The following is a 22,768-nucleotide window of genomic DNA, read 5'->3' as shown; positions in this document are numbered from 1 at the left end:
TCATTCCTCAGGAGAGAGACAGAAAAGATGGGGACTTTTGGATCCAATGAATTGAACTTCAAGAGCCTTAGATCACAATGTTTGGGGCACCCAGATGCCCTGCTACCAAAGGCTGACAGTAAAACCTCAGCTCCCATTCTCCCCACCCATGGTATCAGCTGGCCAGGGCATGGGGATGCTGTGGCAACAGAAGTCAGCCTGGGATTCCTGCATCCTCTTTGTGTCCAGCATTGCTGGGCTTCTCCTAAGGGCATCCACCTTACAGACTGTTCCTCCCTGCAAGCTGATCCACAGCTCTGCTGTTGAACTGTCAAGCAGGTGGGGGCTCTGGGCTGTAAACTGGAAGATCAGGGAATGAGCGAGACGTTTGCAAAATCACCAACTGCAGCAGTTTCTTAGCAACCGCTATTAGAAGGCTCCTTGGTAGTTAAAAAAAGATCTGCTCTCTTGAAAATGGAGCCGTGGATGGTGGAGCCTGCTCTTCTGCATGCCTCTGCTCTGTGCATTGGAGAAACACCTAGGAACATAGCAAATGGTCCTCAGCTCTCTCTGGAGAGCCAAGGGGCCGTGACATTCTGCCTAGGGACAGGAGCAGGTACCAAGATGCCAAGTCACCACTGCTGTTCATGACGTGGAGATGGGGACTTGCCACACAGAAGACCAAGCTTCCTTCCCATGCCCTCACACTTCTTCACGGAACTACCCAGAGTCTAAGAGGAGGTGGTGTCCTCAGGGTCTGAGCGGTGCTGACAGTCACAACAAGGACCCATCCTCAGCCTGCTGCCAGCTCAGATGGGTGTATGTGTGAGTGATGCATGGGTGCTCACATGCATCTCTCTAGCGAGCGAGCCTGGAACATTCCCCAGGTTCTCAAATGGGCGTGAGATCACTTTCCCTCCCTTTTATCTTGGTGCACATTTTGTACAATGTGGGGCTGCACAGCTATCCTGTTGGCGGGCAAGAAGCCCCCTCATGTGGCCTACTACTGTACAAGGCAGGCACTGACTGCCCTGTGTGTTGTCGGCTTTGTCTCCTTCAGGATTGGGACCCAGCACCACGTGGACACTCTGGTGTCCACCCTTCACTGTAATGGGCCACGGTGTTGTGACCATGGTGGAATCACGGTCCCAGGGCCTTTCCTTCTGCTGTTTAGCTGGAATAGAAGCTGCTTCCTGGAAAAATGTTGTCAAGGATTTTAATGTTGCCCAACAGGAAGAGAAAGTGCACATTGGTTCCGATGTTGAGCAGTTCCTGGGGACACGCCTTCTGTGGGTTGGGGCCTGTGGACACGCCCCCTCTTGTCTTGTGGGTTGGGGCCTGGGGACACGCCCTCTCTTGTCTTGTGGGTTGGGGCCTGGGGACACGCCCTCTCTTGTCTTGTGGGTTGGGGCCTGTGGACACGCCCTCTCTTGTCTTGTGGGTTGGGGCCTGTGGACACGCCCTCTCTTGTTGGGGCCTGTGGACACGCCCCCTCGTCTTGTGGGTTGGGGCCTGTGGATCTCTGTCTCCCATCCTGCCGACCCAACCTCAGTTCTCTATTTCTTCATCTGCCCTATGCAGCTGGCATCACCTGCCTCCTGACATGTCTGGGCAAAACCAGCTCACACATGGGGGTGTGTCTGCAGAGCCACACCCCACAGGCGCTCAACACAGGGGCTACTCTCTCCATTCCAGCCTCCACAATGCATCTCAGGTGGCCTGCCTGGCAGGCTGGTGTCTGCACAGACTGTAGCTTCCTAGTCTCAAAGAAGACCCAGCCTGACATTTTCCATCCTACGAGAAACACACCCTCTTGGAGAAAACGGGCCTCTTTTGGTAAGGTTGGTCATGGCGTGGCCACTCCCTTGCCAGAAGATACTGGGGATAAATAGCACAAAACATCCATTTCTGTCTAGAGTTCCTGCCCACACTCCCATCCCTGACTCTGCCATGTCTATGATGCCTCCTGGAGGAGGCAGAAGGCAGATTCTAGTTTCACATGGCCTTCATTTTCCAGGGAGTGGGTGGGTGAGTTTTAGCTCTGAGTATTCTAAGCTACAAATCTTCTGGGATGGGAAGTTTTTCTTATAATGGACTTCCATGTTTTGACAGCTTAATGGCCTAGCAATTGGGTTGGGAGCTAGAAATAAAGTTGGCTTCCACCACAGCCTCTGGAATTCCCAGTCTGGGTTGCCTCACCTGGGACTTGCGGCATCAGCCCAAGGGAGCTCATCCTGGCCCCTGCCATCTGCTTTGCACACACAGTGTTGGAACCCTGCTTCCGAATTGAATGGATTCCAGCCTCAAGAGGAGGAATTCGGAGGAAAAAAGATATTGATGGAAATCCCCCAGCCGCAGCTTCCTTAACATGTAATCAAGTTACCGTTCATATTTCCAAATAAAGTCGAGCAGCTGAACCAGAAGGTCTCATCTGGGAACCGAACGTAAATTTAAACACTGCCTGCTTCTTAGTGTTAGGGATTTTTAGACTTTCAAATAACCAAGCTCAGGGAAATTGGTTTGGACAGGTGCTCTGGCTACGTCTCTCTCTGTGGTACTGTTAATTGCCAGCTTGGATGGGTTGTGCCAAGCATGCCAAGTTCCTATCTGGTGCCTCATGATTTGAACATATTCAGAAGAAGGTCAGAGCTGTCTGAGCCCTGCAGAGGAGGTCTGGGCGCAGTTCATGGGCACATGGTAGCATCATACCACAGAAGAGACTGGACAACTCACTCACAGGTGAGCCATGATAAGCCACCTGTGGGCAGGTGGGGGGTGTACAAGCAGGAGGGGGGTAATGACAAAGGGGAAGGTTCCTTGACTGCCCAGACCCATCAAGTCAGTGATTATGGATACATCCATTCCTGCCAGCAGCCCGCCGCCAAGAGCCAGGCCCGTGACAAGCAGAATTAGGAGGAAATGTCTCTGAGCTGGAGTCATCTGTGACTATCCCACAAAGGATGGCCGTGAGAACGACAGGGAGAAGTGTCCATTGCTCCCGCAAAGGCCACCTGCTGGATTGCGGTGGCTACAAAAGCAGAGTTCCAGAGGTGGGGAAAGCTGAATTGTCTGGGGACTTCCTCCAGCCACTGCCTTTAACCCTCCCCTGCCCAGGATGGTGTGAGCAACGACAACTCTGGTTTGACACTGGGAGGCTCTCTGAGCCACTGCCCCCCTGGGAACAACGTGGCTAGTATGTGCTGCCTCACGCCAGGCCTCAGCTGGGCTTAACCAGGCAGGGAGGGTTTCAAGTTCCCAGCAAAGCCCACAATGTAGATACCGGCTGTTAGAAGCACCCTTCTTACAAGAGATAAGAAAGGTTAAGAGCATCCTTGAAACAGGCAGAGACCAGATGGAACCATGTTTGTGCTGACTAACGGTTGTGAGGGGCCACAGCTTTGTCCCTGGAGCACGGTGGCCAGCAATAGAAGGACACCAACTGTCTAGGCGTTAAACCCGAGGCCTGTGAATGTTACTGCCCTCAGAGAAGGGGTCATAGCTATGGCCAGTTGAGGGCATCTAGAGTCCCCTAGGGAGTTCCAGAAGCCATCACGCGGTCTCTCTGTAAGGAGAAGAGATTTATATGGAGAAACAGACCACAAGGTGATGGTGTGGAGGGTGGCTGGGTGATGCTGAGCTGTGGGCCTGGGGAGGAAGGACGGAGCTCAGAGGGAGGGTGCAGAGGCTTCTGGGAACTGGGGAGAATAGGAATATGATAGCCCCTTTATCCCCTTGAGGGGTGTGGCCGGCTAGAGCCTTCATTCTGGCCAATCAACCTGATCTCAGACTTCAGGAATGTCAGAGAGTAAGTGTGAGCAGGGAGCATGCGCAGGAGAGTGGAGGGAAGCAACACAGGAGGCTGCCTCGGACCCTCAGAGACTTAAAGGGCCCACATCTACTCTGCACACTGTGAGAGACTTAAAGGGCCCACGTCTACTCTGCACACTGTGTAGGGCAATCCAGGCTCACTGAGGTTGGAGGAGGGGATGCTGCAAGGAACTGGGACCACCCAGACTCAATGTCCACGCCCACCCCAGTGTGCAGGCTCAGGTTCTATGTCCCCAGGGCAGCAAATGAGACACACTTGCTCTGACATATTACCTGGCAGAGGGAGAGGAGGGGTCTAATCATGGCTTCTCGGAGGACTTCAGACCATCACAGCAGGAAGACATGATGGGGCAGCCCCAACCACCCCAACCACAGTAGTGGGTCAGGACACAGAAAGAATGGCTCCAGAGGCAGCACCAACAGCAACACCTCCTAAAGGCTCCACGGTCCCAGACAGTAAAATAAGCCAGTGAACTAAGTGCTACAATCCTTGGAAGACACTTTGGACTTCAACCCTAAGGGAGAATGTGTGGCCCTTGGACTCCTGAACCCACACAGGGCCACTCAGCTAACCGTAGATGTCAGGTGAGATTCTAGGTTAAAGCTGTACATGAAGAAGGTTCTGAGGACTGGGGAATGCAGCTCAGATGACAGAGTATGTCTGATTAGCATGCATGACACCCTGGGATCCGTGCCCAGCGGTGCATAAGCTGGATATGGTGGCACACACCACCTGTAATCCTAGAGGCACGCCGGAGGTAGAGGCAGGCAGATCAGGAGTTAAAGGTCACCTTTGCTCCAAGGTGTCGTGTTGGTTACACGACAGACTGTGTCAAAAACAGCAAATGCTTCTGATGTGGGAAGTCCCTTTGTATATCTGTTGCTTTTATTGGCTAATGACAAAGAAACTGTTTTGAACCTATAGCAGGGCAGAACAGAGCTAGGCAGGGAAAACTAAATTGAATGTTGGGAGAAAGAAGGCGGAGTCAGAGAAGCCATGGAGCCCTGCTGGAGACAGATGAAGGATGCCGGACAGAACTTTACCCAGTAAGCCACAGCCATATGGCGATACACAGATTAATTAATAGAGTTAAATTCAGATGTAAGACCTAGCCAAGAAGAAGCTAGAGCTAATAGGCTAAGCAGTGATTTAATTAATACCGTTTCTGTGTGGTTGTTTTGGGGCTGAGCGGCCAGGAACAAACAAGCATGCTCCTCTCACAACATGCTTCCTCAGGGAAAAAGAAACTCCTAAGTGTCAGCCTTTATAGCCTTCCAGAAGGCTGGTCGATGTCTAAGTGGACAGAGGTACTAAAAGGGTTTATCATATGGGTCTGAAGACAGAGTTGGACACCCAGAATCCATGACAGAAGGAGAGAACTGACTTCATAAAGCTGTCCACTGACCTCCCCAGACACGCTGCAGTACCTGTGTGCACAGATGCACGCATATACACAGTAATAAGAGATTCCTGCTAGGGTTGTTGATGATTTGGCTGCATCCTCAGCTGTCCATGGGGTTAAGAACCAGCCTCTAGGGCTGGGTAGCTACTCAGCTGGCAGCATCATTGCCATGCAAACTGGAAGACCAAAGGTCAATGCCCAGGATCCTTGAAAAATCTGGGTGTGACAGAATCTGCCCATAGTGCTGGGTGTGTGTTAGGGGTAGGGTGGAGACAGAAGCAGCCCTGGGCCTCACTGGCCAGACATCCTAGCCAAACTGGTGAGCTCCTGGTTCAGTGGGAGACCCTATATCAAACCAAGGAGAGTGAATGAAGGAGGTGCATACCTTCATTCAACCTGTAGCCTCCACCCTCACAGGCTCACACATGCATACACATGAACACATACATGTACACGGACACATATAATCGCCATCTATTCCATGAACAAATGTAGTTTCTTTTTCATTTCTGGGACACATGCATGCACATGGGTGCACGCATATACACTCACACATATATACACACACACCAGCCAGCTATGAGACCCCTCCACACCAACACTCCACATTTCCAGCTTTTTAAATGTAAGTTCCTGATAAATGGAACAAGAGAGTGTATTTAAGCTATTCAAATATTATCTGATTATTTAGAAACATTTATAGGGGCTAATTATAAGTAACAGTTGATCAGAAATGTAACAGCTATAAAATTAATCCTTAATAACCACGGCTCTGACAAGTGGCTGATATTTATTTAACATATATTAGAAGCTTTTTAAATTTGCATTAAGAGAGTTCAGAGCTTAGTGAGATCCCTAGGGACGCTGACTGCCATAAAGTAGCTGTCACCTCTGGCCCTCTGCTGCAGAATGAGGCCAGGTCAGCAGAGGCTAATTTTTATTGACTACAGCTTTGAAAAGAAGCATTGAGCAAGTTAATGAGAAAGAGAGAGAGGGAGAAAAGATGGGCAAGATACAGAGAGCATTGTGGACTAGCTGGACAGTCTCTGCCCATGTATGTGACCACAAAAAGGACCACTGACAAGCCTGCCCTCCTCTTCAAAGGAGGAGGAAGCAGGTTATCCATAGCCCCGGCCCCTGGAATATTCACAGCCTCTGTCCACGAGTACCAACCCTCCAGGGAGGGCCTGAGCAAGGTAACATTTGTTCTGTGGCCTCTGTGCTGAGCTCCGTGCCAGCATCTCCTCCTAAGGAGTCCACACACACTGGTCTGTGGGCTCTCACGTGGCTGTGGAATTGTCTGGAAGTAGCTGGCAAAGGAGCAGGTAGGTTTGCACAAGCCAAAGATCCACGCATGGCCCAATGAGCAGCCGTTGTCCAAGGTGAGAGGTGTTGAGAACCCATGGGACCAGGGGAGAAACTGAGGCACAGGGACAGTGCAACGCTCAACCTTCACTGCCAACCTGGGTTTGGAATCTCTCAGGAGACACAGCTCTGCGAATATCTGTGAGGGAATTTTCAGAGAGGACTGGCTGAGGAGGAAGATCTATGCTGACTGTGGGTGGCGGTTTCCATGGGCTGAGGTTCCAGACTGAAGAGGAATGAGAAGTGGGAGGAGCACCAGAGTGCTGTACTCTTTACATCCTGACTGTGGACGCAGTGTGGCCAGTTGCTCCGAGCTCCAGCCACCGTGACCACGGATCTTCACAACTGCGAGCCGGAATGAACTCTCCAGCTGTTTACTGCCAGGTATTTGGTCACAATGATAAGAGATGGTGTGTCACACAGCAAGCAGTGCAGGATAGATGTGCAGCAGGAGCAGAGCCCATGCCCCCACAACTGCTCCCAGCTTCCCCGTGGTCATGATAGGGCACCCCAGATGCCTGACATGGAGGTGCCAAGGCATAGCTCGGCCACAATGAAATGAGACGCCCGATATCTCATGCAGCTTAGAACAAGGCTGCTTGACCTCAGATCCATAGGGTCAGACGCTTGGTCACCTGTATCCCAGGCCAGGTTGTGAGGGAGGGTTTGCCATCTCAGTCATCCACTCGACTCCAGCTGGATGCTGGGCACAGCTGTGAGGGATTTTCTTGATCACAGTATTTGAATGTGGGAAGACCCACCCTACGCATGGGTGGCATCTCTGGGGGCAGCCCGGATAGAAGGACATGGGAGAAGGAAACTTTGCTGTTTGCCTGCTGGTCCTCCACTCTCACTAGTGAGACCATCTGCCCTGCTGCAGCGTTCCTCCGCAGACATAGAACTCGTGTGGCTGGGCCTCCCCCTGTCACTAGCCATAGACGACAGCCTACACCTTCTGCCCCCACAGGACTTGCTGGGCTCCTTCCTGGCCACCTAGAGGCAGGGTGGCTGTCGCCTGTCCCCTCTGGTTGGGGATATCTTTTCAAGCCACAGTCTGTCATCAGTGGCCCCTTGTTCTCCCAAATGTGAAGGAAGCCATGACGACTCTGAAGCCGGCTCCACCACATGACCTTTGCAGGCCCGTGGCTAAGTGGTGATGCCCAGCAATGTTAAGCAGTGATGGTAGGTGACCACCTCCCTCAAACCCTCCCAGAGCCCGAGACCTGAAACTCCTTAACACCATGAAAGAAGCCTCCGGTGGCCCTGCTGTCTCGGGAGATCCACTAAGATCTGAGGTCACCTGGAATTGGCCACATCCCATAGAGTCCCACTACTCTCCTTCCCTCCGAGTGACCCAGAGTGGCACCCACTGCCCGGCATCCTGACCGCATCTGGCCTCCACCCTAGAGCTGGTCCAGCGCCGTGAGCCTCTCATGCTGCTACCAGCCACGACGGAGCCCACTTGGGTAGGTGCCTCTACCCTCACCTAAACACACCCTCTCCAGCCAGCAGCTCAGTAATGGCTTTAAATCGCTGACAGTAGATTGATGATGGAAATCTAAAATATTAATGTATTCTAATTGAATATTCTCCAATAAATTATCTGAGCACTTGCGGCAATTTGATTTTGCTGTCGTTTCATAAGGAGCTTTCTGCGGTATCAATATAGCCACTAAGGCAGGCAGGAGAGGGAACATTTTCTGCTCAGACGGGACCGCGCATACAAAGGCCCGCTTAGTCCTTTCACATGGCCCATTCAATCACAGAACACAGGGCAGCTGAGGTGGGAGCCCCTGCTTTCTTCGTGTCCCTGGGTCTTCGGCGAGGACAGCAGGACCTGCACACTGTGTTATTACAGGGATGCTCAGGGGGACGTCCTGTCCTGTCTGCTGGGGTGCTCTTTCAGAATTACTTCCTCCTCCTCATCCTGAGGGTCGGAGGGAACTCCTACCTGGAGCAGGGGACACGGTGTGAAAGGGGACACATCGTGAGGGTGTCAGCTTCCTTTGGGACTGGGCTGTGTCTCTGGGGATTGCTGTTTCCGCCATCCTTGCAGTGGGTCCCTCCTGCTGAGTGATAGTTACAGCAAGTGTTCGACTCTGGCTCCCTGTTCACCCCTCCCAGGGGTCCAGTCTGCAGGCGCTGTTTGGGGGAGAGGTGCATCGTGCATTCCCCTCTGGACTGCAGGTCCACCCAGCTGTGTGGTGTCATGCTCCACACCCTTGCTGCTTGCCTGACTTCCTCTAGGGCAGTGGTTCTCAGCCTTCCTAACACTGCCACTCTTTAGGGCAGGTCCTCATGCTGTGGTGACCCCCAACCATAAAATTATTTACAAAATTACATAACTGTAATTTTGCTACTGTTATAATCATAATGTAAATATCTGATATGTGCCCCCTGTGGGGTCACAGCCCACAGGTTGAGAAACACTGCTCTAGAGACTCCGCAATGAGGAGGGCTGTGTCCAGTCTTTGCTGCAGAACCAGAGAGGCCACACGGACACACCCTTCCCTAGGACTGTTTTCTCTCTTCTAAGGTCTCCAGTATATCTCTACGGGACACTTCCAAGTGAATTTTCCTGGTTTATCATCGGTAGGAGTGTTAGTATGTTAGTTCCCTTTTCTCTTTGTGACCAAGTGTCTGACAAATGCGATTTAGAGAAGGATTTGTTTTGGTTCTGGGTGTGAGAGGGACAGTCTGTCATGGCGGGGAAGGCATGGTGACAGGAGCTTGGGCTGTTTGCGTGCATCTTAGCAGACTAAGGTCAAGAGAAGGGGAATGTTGGTGTCAGATCTTTTTCTCCTTTTTACTCAGGTCAGTATCCCAGCTTGTGGGTGGTTCTGCCCCAATTCAGGGCAGCTGAGCCTCTCTGGAACCTCCCTCACAGACAACCTCACTAGAGCCCTGAGTGTGTTTTAGTCTAATTGAGTTAACAGTGGAAGTTAATTAACACAAGTCCATCCCTTGTCAACTGGACACACAAACACATCACTTTAAGCCACAACAGCTAGTAAGATAGAGATGATTTGACCAGGACTCCTAAGGTGATGGCCATCGAGTTGACACTCTTCCTGATGACTGTGGACTGGCCGTGAAAATGGGCAGCCTGGGGTCCTATAACTACCTGGTCACCTCATAAGTCCTCCGAGACATCTTCTCTGTCTGCAGTGTTGGGTCTGAGGGTGCCCTATCCCTTTGGGAACTTAAGCTCTGCTGGGTGATCTCTGGGGCATCTCAGAAGATAGGGAGTGGCCAGCAGGGTGGCGTCTCCTAGGTCTCCCTTTCTCTCTCTAGATTATCCAATTCCCTGCAGTAGCTAAACAGTCAATTCTGGGTGTAAAAGGGAACTCACCCCATCTTCAAATACATAAAAGTTTGTCTCTTGCTAGACAAACTCAGACATAGACCTCATTTGGGGGAGTCTCTCTGTGTGCTATGCTCATGCTTGTACCAGCATTTCCTCCATCCTGTCCTTCCTCCTTTCTCTTTCTCTGTCTCTCCCTGGCCCCTACCATGCCTTCCATGCTTTTTCTGCCTTTAAAAAAATCTATCTGAGGCCGGGCGATGGTGGCTCACGCCTTTAATCCCAGCACTCGGGAGGCAGAGGCAGGCGGATCTCTGTGAGTTCGAGACCAGCCTGGTCTACAAGAGCTAGTTCCAGGACAGGCTCCAAAGCCACAGAGAAACCCTGTCTCGAAAAACCAAAAAAAAAAAAAATCTATCTGTCCATCCACCCACCTATCTGTCTGTCTGTCTATCGATCGATCGATCCATCCATTCCCCCCCCCCCCCGTGTGTGTGTGTGTGTGTGTGTGTGTGTGTTTTCCCATGTGAGAGTCCACAAGAGGGTGTCAGATCCCATGGGACAGGAGCTATAGATGACTATGGGATCCTCCATGTGGGTGCTGGGAAGAGAATCTGGGTCCTCTGCAGGAGCAGCTGGTGTTGACCGCTGAGCCGTCTTTCCAGTTCCCCTCCTGCCTTTTTAGTCTTTAAATGGTCACATGTGCATATGCACCCACCCAAATATGCCCACCCACGTGCACATTATACACATGAAATGGAGGAAACCCTCAGCTTCCATCTGGTTAAGCTACCTGTGGCTGTCACCATTGGGTCAGGTGACCTAGCCCTCTGCCGCAGATGCTGCCGCTGCCTTTGTCACCTGCTGGGCACAGTCCCTGCTCAGAGTGCATTTGTGGCAGCTTCCTCCAGTCTCCTCTGCAGCTATTTCTGGGGCCCCTTTTCTAGCAGGGGCCCCACGGACTGCTTTGCAGGGCTTCCTGTCTTCTCAAATATCAGTTCCCAAAATTAAACCACTTGTCCCCAAGAACACCACTTTCCTCCTCCTTGTCTCCAGTCAATTTGTGCCGCCGCGGACAACCTCCCCAGTTAACGAATTCTGAATTTTTATTAGATTCAGCTGCAGAATAGACCTCTTTCTACATGTCCTGTTTTATCCTCCCCTGGATCTTGCCAGCAGTCAAACTTCATGAGCACATTAGAGCAGCGAGCAGCTTTCAAAGCCTGTGCTGACATCCCGTTAGGCGCCATCAGCACCGCTGGAGACATGGAACCCAATCGGGAGGGACAAGCAGAAAGCTGATGGCTGGTGCTTCTGGATTACCACGGAAGGGAGAATTCTCTATTCTTCCCTTCAAATCTCCAAAAAAGGAAAAGGGATGCCACATGCTGTCCAGGCCAGCACTGGGATCGGACTAGGAACCATGCCCTGTCCCACAGTCCCTCTGGGAGCTATCAGGGTGGCTCAGGGGCTGTTAATGGTTCCCTCCTCTGTGCTACTCAGCCTCCCGTTGCCGTAATAAACACCTGATAACTGACCCATAAAGATGCAAGGTTTACTTCGGCTCCTGGTTTTGGAGGTTTCTGACTGTGACCAATGGACTCTATGACTTTAGGTCTTGGTGGCACAAAGTGTGTGATGTTGGAGACTGTTTACTCATAGCCCAGTGTGGTCTGGAGGATGCTAGTGTCACCCAAGACACTGTGTCCTTCAAAGGCCACCTCTTGAATGCCTCTCCCTGCCTGCCACCTCCTAATGGGCCCACTCCCTCTCAACAGAGCCAAACTGGGAACCCTGTCACATAAACAAGGGGTTCTGAATACACTCTGTTCTAAACCACACATCCTCCATCTGAGGATAAAAGATGGCTGGGACTTATGGGTAATGTCTTCCCAAGGTCATTGCCACTCCTCACGTACCCTGAACTGAGGCTGTGGGCTAGCTCTGTGGGATGGAACCAGTAAGATCATACCACACATTGCTAGAAGCCTACACGACTCAGCAGCCCCATTGATGGGAGTCACGCTCCGCCATGGCCCCACATGCTTTGCCATGGACCCGTGTGGCTCAGCCCACACTCCACCATAGACTGGTGTGACTCAGTTCATGTGGACCCCCATGGCTCAGCTCCTACTGTGCACCTGCATGGCTTAGTCTCCTGGCTCCACTGTTCTCACCAGGCTTTCCTGGACAACAAGACTGTCCCCTGTGCGGCAGAGTGAGCACTTAAGAGACACTATTCCTTCCAAGGAAAACGCCGGCAATTAACTGGGGTTTGGGAAGAACATTCTGCCTCTTCTCCCACCCACGTTTTCATTTAACATATTTTATCAGAATGAAATGCCTTAACGAGCACGGAACTAGCTAATCCCAGCTGAACCTCGGAGTGTGCCAGCTCTGCTGCCCGCCCATCAAGCTGCATTCATGCTCCTATGTGGGTTTTTGGAGCACTGCCCTGGAGCACTGACAGAAAACTCACGGGCTTCCTGCAGATAGAACAACGCAGAGTAGACCCAGAGTTGCTGTCTGCACCCTGTGAGAGTCGGGAACAGAAAAAGAGAACACGGTGCAGATGTGGTTGTGTAGATGGAGTGACGTGTGTGAGTGCATGGATGCATGTTGTGGGCTGATGTGCACACGTGTGCACAAAGTGGGTTGTGCGTACATGTGTAGATGTTTGAAACGGGCTTGTGTGCGTGGGTCATACATGTGTGTATAAAGTGGGCTGTGTGTGTATGTTTATATATATTTGTAGGTAGTGGGATGGTATATACGAATTAGGTTTCTGTATGTGTGCATGTGTGTATATATGAAGTGGGTTGCCATGTGTTCATGTGTGTGTATATGAGGCAGGCTGCTGTGTACAGTCGAACCATGGTTTCTTTGTTCTCCTTGCCAGTTAGGAACTCAACTTCCAAGCCTCACCAGCTGGCACTGCCCACCCGGCAGCTTCTACTGCCTGCCGTTGTGTCCAGACACACTTTCCCACGTCTGTGTGACCAGGAGAGGAAAATGCCCCTGATATGCAGCCATCCCTATGGAAAGCCATGCACACAGCATCTTCAGACATGCTGTGAGCTCAACTCTAATAGCCACACCTTGAGAAAGGTCTCCAGCTGATAGTGGACCCAGGTCTCTGCTGGTGGGAGGAAGTGGTCACTCCCTCAGTTCTAACCATGCCTGGCCATATCCCTGACCACTGACACATCCGTTCGGGTCTCAGGCCCAGCAGAGGACAGCTGACCCCTGTCCCCATGGTGATAAACAGGTAGCTCTTTCTGCAGTATGGCTCTGCCCACAAGGGCATCCTGTGGTCTTGTTATGTTTTCCCGGTCTGTCTGTAGAATAGGAGTGGAGCCAAGGATTTGGGGATGCTACAGTGCTCCTGATCCTTCCCCACTGCCTGTTTCCGGACATTCCCTTTAGATGTGAGCAGAACAGAGCCCTCGGCTCACCTGTCACTCACTGCCCATGGGAATAGCTTGGAGCAGAGCTTCCTGGAGGCTGGGGATGACTGACTGGGAGTTTTCAATCGAGCTTCTGCTTGCTGCTTACTTTCAAGAATTTGGTTTGATGGGCACATAGCCACAACTCCTGTTCATATGCCGCCTGGGTCCTGCTCAGTTCACACCTGTGTCCTAGAGATATTAGAGATTTGCAGACGGGGCCATCTCGGAAAAGCGAGCCAGCTCTGAGGAAGAAAGAGAGGCTGGGCTGGGTGGCTCGGGCATCTCTTTCTCCACCCCCCCTTGCATCTTTCTCTGCACCAGATGAGGCTCAGGAGGCTCTGCAGGGCCTTGTGCATCTCTAAGACACACTGCTGTCCCCATGGCCTAGGTTCGCATGGAGGTGACTTCTCTGTGTTGGCAGCCATGATCATAGCCACCTTCCATGTGGTGTGTAATACTGCGTTGCAGGCATGGCTGGATGAAACCCCTCTCAGAACAAATTGATTTATAATAAAAATGAAAGACTTGGGGAAAACCCTTCAGTAGGTGACATTGCAGTGATCGCCAGAAGCAGCCACCATCTGGAGAGGGCTGAAACTCGTGCACAGAGTGAGGACCACACGGCTGCCCTCAGCATCATCTTAGGAGCCATTGTGGACAGTGGGTGAGTCAGTAGCCTGGAGCAGAGGCTCCCCAGTGGGGTTTCCCTCCTGGACAGCCTCCTCTGCCCCCAAGGTCCTGGCTCTGACTCAGGCAGCTCCAGGAAAGCCTCATGCCCCCTGTGGTGAGAGTGTGCGCAGAAGCAGGGGACATTGCCACGGAGTGTCCCTGGGTGCGTGTCACAGTACCAATGCCAGCGTTTCTACTATAAATCCTCTGCCCCTCTTGGATAGACTAGGAAACCCCCTGGGGCTGACAGTAGTGACGAAGAGCTGGCGGGGAGCTCTGATGCTATCTGCACACTAAACACACAACTCTGGACTACAAGGAAAGGAACGAACAATAGAGCTGGCCTGAGAACAGACGCCTCTTTCCACATACTCTGGCCTCTCGTGACTCTTGCAAAGCCCCAGAACCCTCATTTTCATGGGGCTTCTCCTTGATCATATCCCTGCATTTCATCACGTGACCGCCATCACAGATGTGTAAGGGGAAAACACAATCAGATCACAGACAGGCAGGCGTCAGAGGCCAAAGGACAACCTTGAACCACCAGCGTCTACAGACAGGACAGCGCAGCAAATAATTCTGAAGAGCAGTCGCTGCAACCGAGAGGCCAGTCGGCAGAACATCCCCTCAGAGTGGCCTTGGCTCCACGTTTCCCCACAGTTTCTTTACTGCACAGTGCCTCCCACACCTCAGAACCTGCCCAGACGAGCCTTAAGAACAGCTGGGCCCACTTACCCTGACGAGCTGCTGGGGGAAGGGCCCGCGGGAGTTCTCCGGCACGTTGATGGGCGGGATGACCCAGTCACGCTTCTGCCTCCTCAGCCCTCCGGAGTTCTGGTGCTGGGGCCACGGCAGCAGTGTGTCCTTTGGGGACTGAGAGGGCTCCAGGGCTGCTGTCTTTCCTTTCTGAGGGAGAAGAGTGAGAGATAGCAGGTCAGGCTTTTACACAAAGGCCCCTGTTAGGAGTGTCTATGTCCTCCCCTATTGGTGTGGAAGAGTGGGGGACACTGGGAAAAGGGTGAGTCCTTTTTTTTTGTGGAATTAGAAGTGGAAACCACAAAAAGGAGTCCACACAGCACCTTAGTGGACCATAGTGAAGGGGTTTCTTTGGTTTTTAAATTCTTTTGGAACCCACAGCTTTGTGCTAAGCAACCGAATCTGAAAGAAATCTCACAAAGGGTTGCTAGCCCCTATACAAACAGCTTTTTTAAATCAATAATTTCTCTCATAATAAGAAAAGAACACACATCGATATGTGCCGAACATGCCACAATAGGCACCTAACATCCATAAACATGTAGACATCGTCTATGAATCAAGAACGCAAATTAAAGTGACATACACACCCTTCCCCCTGCCAAACCAACAAGGTAAAGTTCATCTCCAATGTGGATGAACCTGTGCACTTACTCCGTGGATTAGCACCCCCTATGGACAGACAGACAGCCTCAGAGTCAGCTGAAGACAGACAGACAGCCTGAGCATCCATCCTGTGGACGGACACCTTTAAATGTTGTAGTTCCAGCTGATTTGAAACTCATTTGAACTTACAGCCATGCTCCTGCCTCAGCCTCCCGAGTGCCAGCTCTCACTTCTGGAGTCCTGAGTCCTGTGGAGTGGCATTCACTGGGATGTGCAGTGGAGTTGAGGAGATACATATTCCCATGGAAGTCCCAGAGAAGTCTCCCTGTTCCCCGGTTGGCTTTTAAATCTGCTGGCAGCTGGAGGGGGCAGGCCTTGCATTTCAGGCTGGCCCCACACCTGCAGCTTATACTAAGGGGCTTGTTAGAGACACCTGCTCCTCAGTACCAGGCCTGACCAGCTCCGGGCCATGCTGGATGCTTCTGTCTATTGCGTCCTTGAGTGAAGGACATTGTTGGTTCTCAGACACACGCGTTCACGGCAAGGCTCACAAGTTCCAGGGGCCGGCTCACCTGATGAACTCAGGCCTTGTGTGTGCTAAGCAAGGGCTCTAACTGCAGCCTTCCTAGTTTACAGGGTGGGGTGGATGGGTGGGGCTCTGGCCTAGCACCACTGAAGTTGGGTTTGCTGTGGTTCTGCTAGGTCAGGACGGGGCCCTCGTGTTGGCCTGGCCAGGATGGAAGACTAGCTGCTGCTTCATGGTTTCAGGAGCCAGGCCACGGGTGATCGGGCTTCTGGAGGCCTGGGGGGATTCTGCCGGGCTGCAGGGAGAGAATAAGTCAGTGAGTCAGAAGCTAGTTTTAACTGGGGCCATCCCCGCAACTTTATGTAAGATGGACTCACTGCTCAGGAGACTCCAACACTGTGGTCATGAGTAGGAGGGTGGACTTCCTGAAAAAGAAGCTGGCCCACCAGTGGGCAGGGTCGGTCTCAGGAGGCCTGGTGTTGGGGGTGAGGCACTGTGTCCTGGGGTGGGGAGGGTGCACTTGGCATTTCCGCAGCAGCTGTTGCTGAACAAGGAGCTGGCTTGACCCGTAGTAGTCATGGGTAGCCACTAGTGAGTTGCTGGAAGGGATTGCTGCCACCCTTCAGGGCCAGCAAGCTGCAGAGACCTTGGGAAGACACCGTGGCACCTCCTCATGGGTCTGGGCACACAATCACAGGTGGTAATGCGTGGGGCACTAGGCTCTGTCACCGTTTGCAGGAATAACCCACGGGAAGCGTCCATCCCATGACCTGCATACGATTTGCACCCATCTTCCTCTCTTCTTTTCCTTCCCTTTTGCCTTCCTCTTCTTCATCTTAAGAGAGGAGCTCACTCTATAGCTCAGTCAGGTTTTGGGCCTGTGATCTTCACGCCTCTGACCCTGGAACAGCTAAAACCACAACTCTGCGGCCACCGGACCTGCTAGACTGTCCTCATTTAGAGCATATCTGCTGAGCTGGCCAGATGTGAGCAACTGGACCTCTTCCGAAGGACAGCCTCTGGGACTTGTCCCCAGTGCTCTGAGAATGTGGTGAGGCAGAGCCCACCAGGCTGCCTCACACAGCTGAGTCTCTTTCATAGTAGCTGCTGCTGCCAAGGCCGCATTGTAGACTGGAAGCTCCAAGAGCCTCTCACACACCCGCTTAAAAACCCGGCTTTATCTTCATTTGCTGAGGAAGCGTTTGCGCGGCGTTAATTTCCCCAGTGTTGTTTAAATAAATTGCACATATTTGCTACTGTTTTAGAGCTGCGAGACGAATGTAATAACAAAATCTGGTGAACGTCAATGCCAGACCTGCGCAGGCTTCTGCCTGGGAGAAAACCGTCGAAGGCAATTAGCGGCCAGCCTGGTGGGAAAGGCACGTTCTCCCAGACATGTGGGCCCTTGCGGAACGCGGATGTGGAAATCTGCTTGTTCTGGATGATGCTTCTCCTTCCCTAGCACATTCTCCCTATCTTGATTCTCTTCTCTCTGTGTCTTCGTGATGGTGGCTGGTCATGGGTAAGGAGAGGTGAGCTTCGTCGCTGTTCCTAAGCATTGCAGAGTGCACCCACACACCTGTGTGAGACTCTATGCGTTTGCGCAGCTGACACACATACATAGGCAGATGTGTGTGCACGTGGATACGTGCCTGGACCCCTCTACAGGCCACACCTTGCCTGTTTCTGCATCTCAGCGTCTTGAGTGTCTGCCTGGACCAGCTGTCTCACATCCACCTCCTCACGCTCTTGCTGACCTCAGCTTTTCTTAAAGCAGCAGCTGCCAAACTGAAGCCTTGCTCGCAGCCAGTGTGGCCACAGTGTGGCCATCAGATATACAGCTTCAAGAGGAAAGCCTCACCATGGCCCTGGTTGCTGGACTCAGGGGAGCTGGAAGGTGAGCGGGTGATGAGAGAGGAGAAATCAGGCTTGCAGCATCCCCGGAGCCGGGACCTGCTTTTCTCTAGAGCAGTTCTCAACCTATGGGTGGCGATCCCCACAGGGTCACATACCAGGTATTCTACACGTCAGGTATTTATGATTCATAACAGTGACAGCATCATGGCGCCCTACATGAGGAACTGTGTTAAAGGGTCGTAGCATGAGGAAGGTTGAGAACCACGCCCTAGAGTCTTATAGCTAGCCCTGCCCCACCTCTCCCTGCCTTAGGGGAGTCTGAGAGGAGTTTACTGCAGTCGGGACGTCTCCCCTCATTTTGATCCCAGATTCTAAGACCCACTTGTCCTGAACCCTTGCTTCCTGGCTTCGGGCTGAAGCGGCAGCGGATTATGTAGGAACCGGGTTTCTCCAAGGCACCAGCTGTTCAGCCAGTCTCATGGCCCTACCTCTGTTGGGTTTCCCCACCCGCTCCTACTCTCCCTCCCTCTTCTCTCTTTCCTTGAGCTAGGCTCTCTTGTAGCCCAGGCTGGCCTTGAACTTGTGATCCTCCAGTTTCTGCCTCAGAAGTGTTGGGATCACAGGTGCTTCACCACCATGCTTGCCCCTTCTTCCTCTTCTTCATCTTCTCCTTCTCTTCTTCCTTCTTCCTCCTCCTTTCAAATTTGAATTCTGAGATTAACCTTAGGTCCTCATGTGTACAAGGAAAGTGTTTTAACAACTAAGCCATATCCTCTGCCTTTTAAAGACGAAAGGCATACTGTGCTCTTGTGAGCTGGGCGATGGCAGGATCCACTGGTGGGATGTGTATCCCTGTCCTTCATACTGTGTGTGCAGGCGTGTGTGTGTGTGTGCATGTGTATGTGTGCATGCATGTGTGTATGTGTGCATGCATGTGTGTATGTGTGCGTGTGTATGCATGCATGTGTGTGCATGTGTGCATGTGCGTGTGTTTTATCCTGAGAGGGGGTGGGATGGGGGACTGGCAGTCCTTCCATATCAGCTGGTCTTGGGTCCCTCTTGACCAGCTATTTGAGATGGATTCTTCCTGAATCCATCTCAAATACAAGCACCTTTCCTTTCCTCTCCTTCGTGGGCCTTGGCAAGATGCTCAAGCTTGAGGCCACATAGGTTGTCATTTCAGGAGAGAGGTGAGAAGTGGATTTAAAAGGCTAAGAGGGAGGCATGCAATGGAGGCCTGACAATTTCCCCTGGAAGGCAGAGGCTCCCGCTCACTGGCAGCTGTGTTAGGAGACGATGGAAGCATTGGCCACAGTGGCCATACAGTCACCCCACACCCCTGTCCCTGAGCCCGGGGCTTTGTCCCACCCAGGCCTTACTCCCCTGAAAGGAGACCGGTTCTCTGAGCAGGACCATGAGGGTAATTGACTGTGGCTTCTCCGAGAGGTCCCCAGGGCTGCTCTGCATTAGCAAGAAGCTGGGTCAGTTCCCTGCAGGCCCCATTCACACGTGGCGAATGAATAATTCAACACTGATCTGGGGCGGGTTTTAAATAATCACTTTTTTTTGAGACAGGGTCTCAGTCTATAGTCTTGGCTGGATTGGAGCTTGCTACATAGACCAGTCTGGCCTCAAACTCACAGAGATCTGCTTGCTTCTGCCTCCCGAGCACTGGGATTAAAGGTCTGGGCCACCACGCCACACTCACTGTACTTTATTTTAAAGACAATCAAGTGTCAGGTTAGAATACAACGCAGGAAGTGACCTTTCCTCACGGTTCCCCGTTGCCAAGCCTGCTCATCTTTCTGAGGAATTATGCAGGAGCCTGGGTTTTAAAGTCAGTGAATTGTGCAACACTCAGGTGAGGCGCGCGGGTCAGTGTGAGTGACAGGGTGCACCTGTGATAGGAAGCGCCTGAACACCTGTCCCAGGTGTGTACCGGTCTGTCCTGATCATCTTGGTTTGTAGTGGGCAGGAGTGGGCGGGAACCAGTTTGTAGTGGGTGGGAATTGGTTTACAAGTAGCTATTGATCAATATTTTCTAAATTTCCCTTTGATGGCAGCGCAGAGATCTGGCAGATTACCCGAGGCCTCTGGACTTCGCATGGTTCCCTGCAGCCCGTGTGGGTCTCACACAGAGCGATGCTCCCAGTGCAGACTCTTAACTGAGTGTACACAGCCCCAGCACTGTGGAGAGTTGTACAAAGGCCGTGCGGGCACAGGGACACTGAGAAGACCTAGAAAATAGATGTTCCCAGGTGGAACCACCTTATCCACCTCCCAGGCACTGGGTGCCAGGCACTGGACTACTGATTCGGGCTCCTTGATGTTTGTGCAGAATCCCTTGAGGGACAGAATTTCCCATTGTTGCCAAGAGAAGACGTCACATTTTAGAACAGCAGAAATACAAGATTGCTTCAAAGTTTCCAGATGCCTCCCAGCTCCCCAGGAACTGGAACTGGGTGACCATGTGGACGTCTCTTTAACACCTTAAATGCTTTCCAATTTTGAGAAAAGGGCATATGTCTGAGTCTTCCTGATTCAATAAAAGCAGCTTATAGAAGCGGTCACACCACTTTTAAAGGACACACAGCAGGGTCCTGGGACACAGCCTCTTAAGTCAGGGTGTCACACTGCCAACCTCACCTTGTGAGAAAATATTGATCAATAGCTACTTGTAAACCAATTCCCACCCACTACAAACTGGTTCCCGCCCACTCCTGCCCATTGCAAACCAAGATGATCAGGACAGCTTTTGTTACCCATGTGACTCTTCGGGAAAGTCTCTGGTTGGCAGTACAACCCTGTGAACCCCCCAATGCTGACACACAATCTCCACAAGGCACCGGAAGTTCTAATTTTCATAACAGATAGTAGACACTGACTGGGCACAGAATAAAGGGAGTGTGTGGGGGAAAAAACAGAGAGCGGGTATTTTTGCTACCCCATTTTCTTCCTCTAGGTCTTCTGGTCAGGAAATTCTATCAGGAAAGAGAGTAAATATTGCTGATGGTAACAAACCCGGGATCTGCCTTTTCACCTGAGCACACTTGTGTAAGCCCTGCCCTCCAGCCAAGGTTTCTCTCCTGCAATGGAAAAGGCAGAGGAGGAAGTGTGTGGTGCAGGCCTGCAGTCTCGGCTACTTCCTAGTCCGAGGCAGGAGGCCTGGAAGTTTAATAGCCATCTGAGGTCTTAGCGAAGTCCTGTAGCAAATGAAAAGTGAAAAAAGTGCAGCTACTGGGATGTGGCTCCGTGGTAGGGCTCTCCTGGTGCAGCTACTGGGATGTGGCTCCGTGGTAGGGCTCTCCTGGTGCAGCTACTGGGATGTGGCTCCGTGGTAGAGCTCTCCTAGTGCAGCTACTGGGATGTAGTTATGTGGTAGAGCTCTCCTAGTGCAGCTACTGGGATGTAGTTCTGTGGTAGAGCTCTCCTGGTGCAGCTACTGGGATGTAGTTCCGTGGTAGAGCTCTCCTGGTGTAGCTACTGGGATGTGGCCCCGTGGTAGGGCGCTTTCTTAGCACATGAGGCCCTGGCTTTCACACACATCACAAAAGTAATAAAATAAACGAGAGCAGAGGTGGGGACCATCCGCAGACAGAGCTGTGATGAGCAGGGAAAGCTGATTGACGGGGGAGACCTGAGATCAGAGAATTTCTTTCCATGAAGACACTGGGGGCTGAAGCACAAATGATAAAACCCAGGGACAGAAACTGGGGTTCAAACTCAAAACCAGAAAAGCCAAGTCACTGCATTATTGCATTTTAATAAATAAATCTTGCCTGAAAACCAGAGGCAAAGTTGAAGCTACTAGAGGCCAGGCAATGGTGGCACACACCTTTAATTCCAGGATTTGGGAAACAGGCGAATGGATCTCTGTGAGTTCAAGGCCACCCTGGGCTACTCAAGATCATTGCAGAAACAGATCCAGGTGGTGACTCACACCCTTAATCCCAGTACTAGGGAGTCACACACCCTTAATCCCAGCACTAGAGGGAATATAAAATGGGAGGAGAGAGAGAGAGGCTCAATCTGCTTAGTCTGCAGTCGCCCAGCCTTGGTAGACATAAGGCTTCTCTAGTGGTTTGGCTTTTCTGATTTTCATGTTGAACCCCAATTTTTGTCCCTGGGGTTTTGTTATACATGCGTTGGGGGCTGATGACCATTGCCATGGAAAGGTGTCTAAGGGGCCAATGAGATGTTTCAGTCGGTAGAGCACTTGCTGCGCAATCCTAGAGACCTGGGATAGATTCTCCGGACCCGTGTAAAGATGGAGAGGGGGGGACTCATTCCACAAAGTTGTCCTGTAATCTCCACATGCACACACCAGCACACACATGCACACATAACACAGAAATGCTAGGCACAGTTATAACAATTTTTAAAAACCCTCCAGCCATGTAACCCGGCAATTGTGTCTGCCTTCCACAGCTGTAGCGTAGTACAGGGTGTACCACAGGAGCTCTGTGGACTCATCTTACAGCCTCTGCTAAATGGTGGCTGAGGACTGGGCACAGGCAACTCCCAACTCTAGGTGTGTGTGGTGAGGGATGAAGGGTGGCACGAAAGTCGTGTGGCCTTCCTATGGCCAGAAGAGCTTGGGCTTTTCCCTGGGTTCCACCACCAGACACAGCCCTTCAGCGTAGGACCACATGCTCAGTAGAGTGATAGCAACTGGAGGATTCTGCATGCATCAGGCTCTATGTGGGAGGGGAAGGCCTCTAGCTGCCGCCCCAGGCAGATGTGCTCCCAGTAGGGAAGCTTCTGGGATCTCCAGAGCCCTTTCTACCTCCTTCCCCGGCCTCTCCAGCATCCAGCTGTCATCAGTTGCTTAACTAGCATCTCCGTCCTCTTACCCAGCAGCCCTTGCTGTCACACAGGATTCAGCTCCTAACACTTGCAGCTCTACCTGCAGCTGGGCACCCACAGTGTCACTGGGATCATAATTCAATAGCCCGGCTCCCTCCAAAACACAGGTAAATATGGAACCACACCCCATGCCAGGTCGCACAAATAATTTGTGTCTTAA

At 51.9% G+C, this 22,768-nt stretch overlaps 1 protein-coding gene across 2 annotated transcripts in view; it reads right to left on the bottom strand.

The window, feature by feature from the left end:
- The window catches only part of Cdh4 (cadherin 4), a 490,043-nt gene that overhangs the window by 100,514 nt on the left and 366,761 nt on the right, over nucleotides 1-22,768 (bottom strand). For both annotated transcript variants that reach the window (XM_075963292.1, XM_075963293.1), the window contains exon 4: nucleotides 14,733-14,903. In XM_075963292.1, the coding sequence (XP_075819407.1) occupies nucleotides 14,733-14,903 (171 nt within the window). The remainder of the gene's footprint in view (nucleotides 1-14,732; nucleotides 14,904-22,768) is intronic.

The sequence above is a fragment of the Microtus pennsylvanicus genome, chromosome 2 (genome assembly GCF_037038515.1).
Source record: "Microtus pennsylvanicus isolate mMicPen1 chromosome 2, mMicPen1.hap1, whole genome shotgun sequence".
Taxonomy (NCBI): domain Eukaryota; kingdom Metazoa; phylum Chordata; class Mammalia; order Rodentia; family Cricetidae; genus Microtus; species Microtus pennsylvanicus.
The sequence above is the reverse complement of the archived record's forward strand: the minus strand, read 5'-3'. Positions and strand labels throughout refer to the sequence as shown.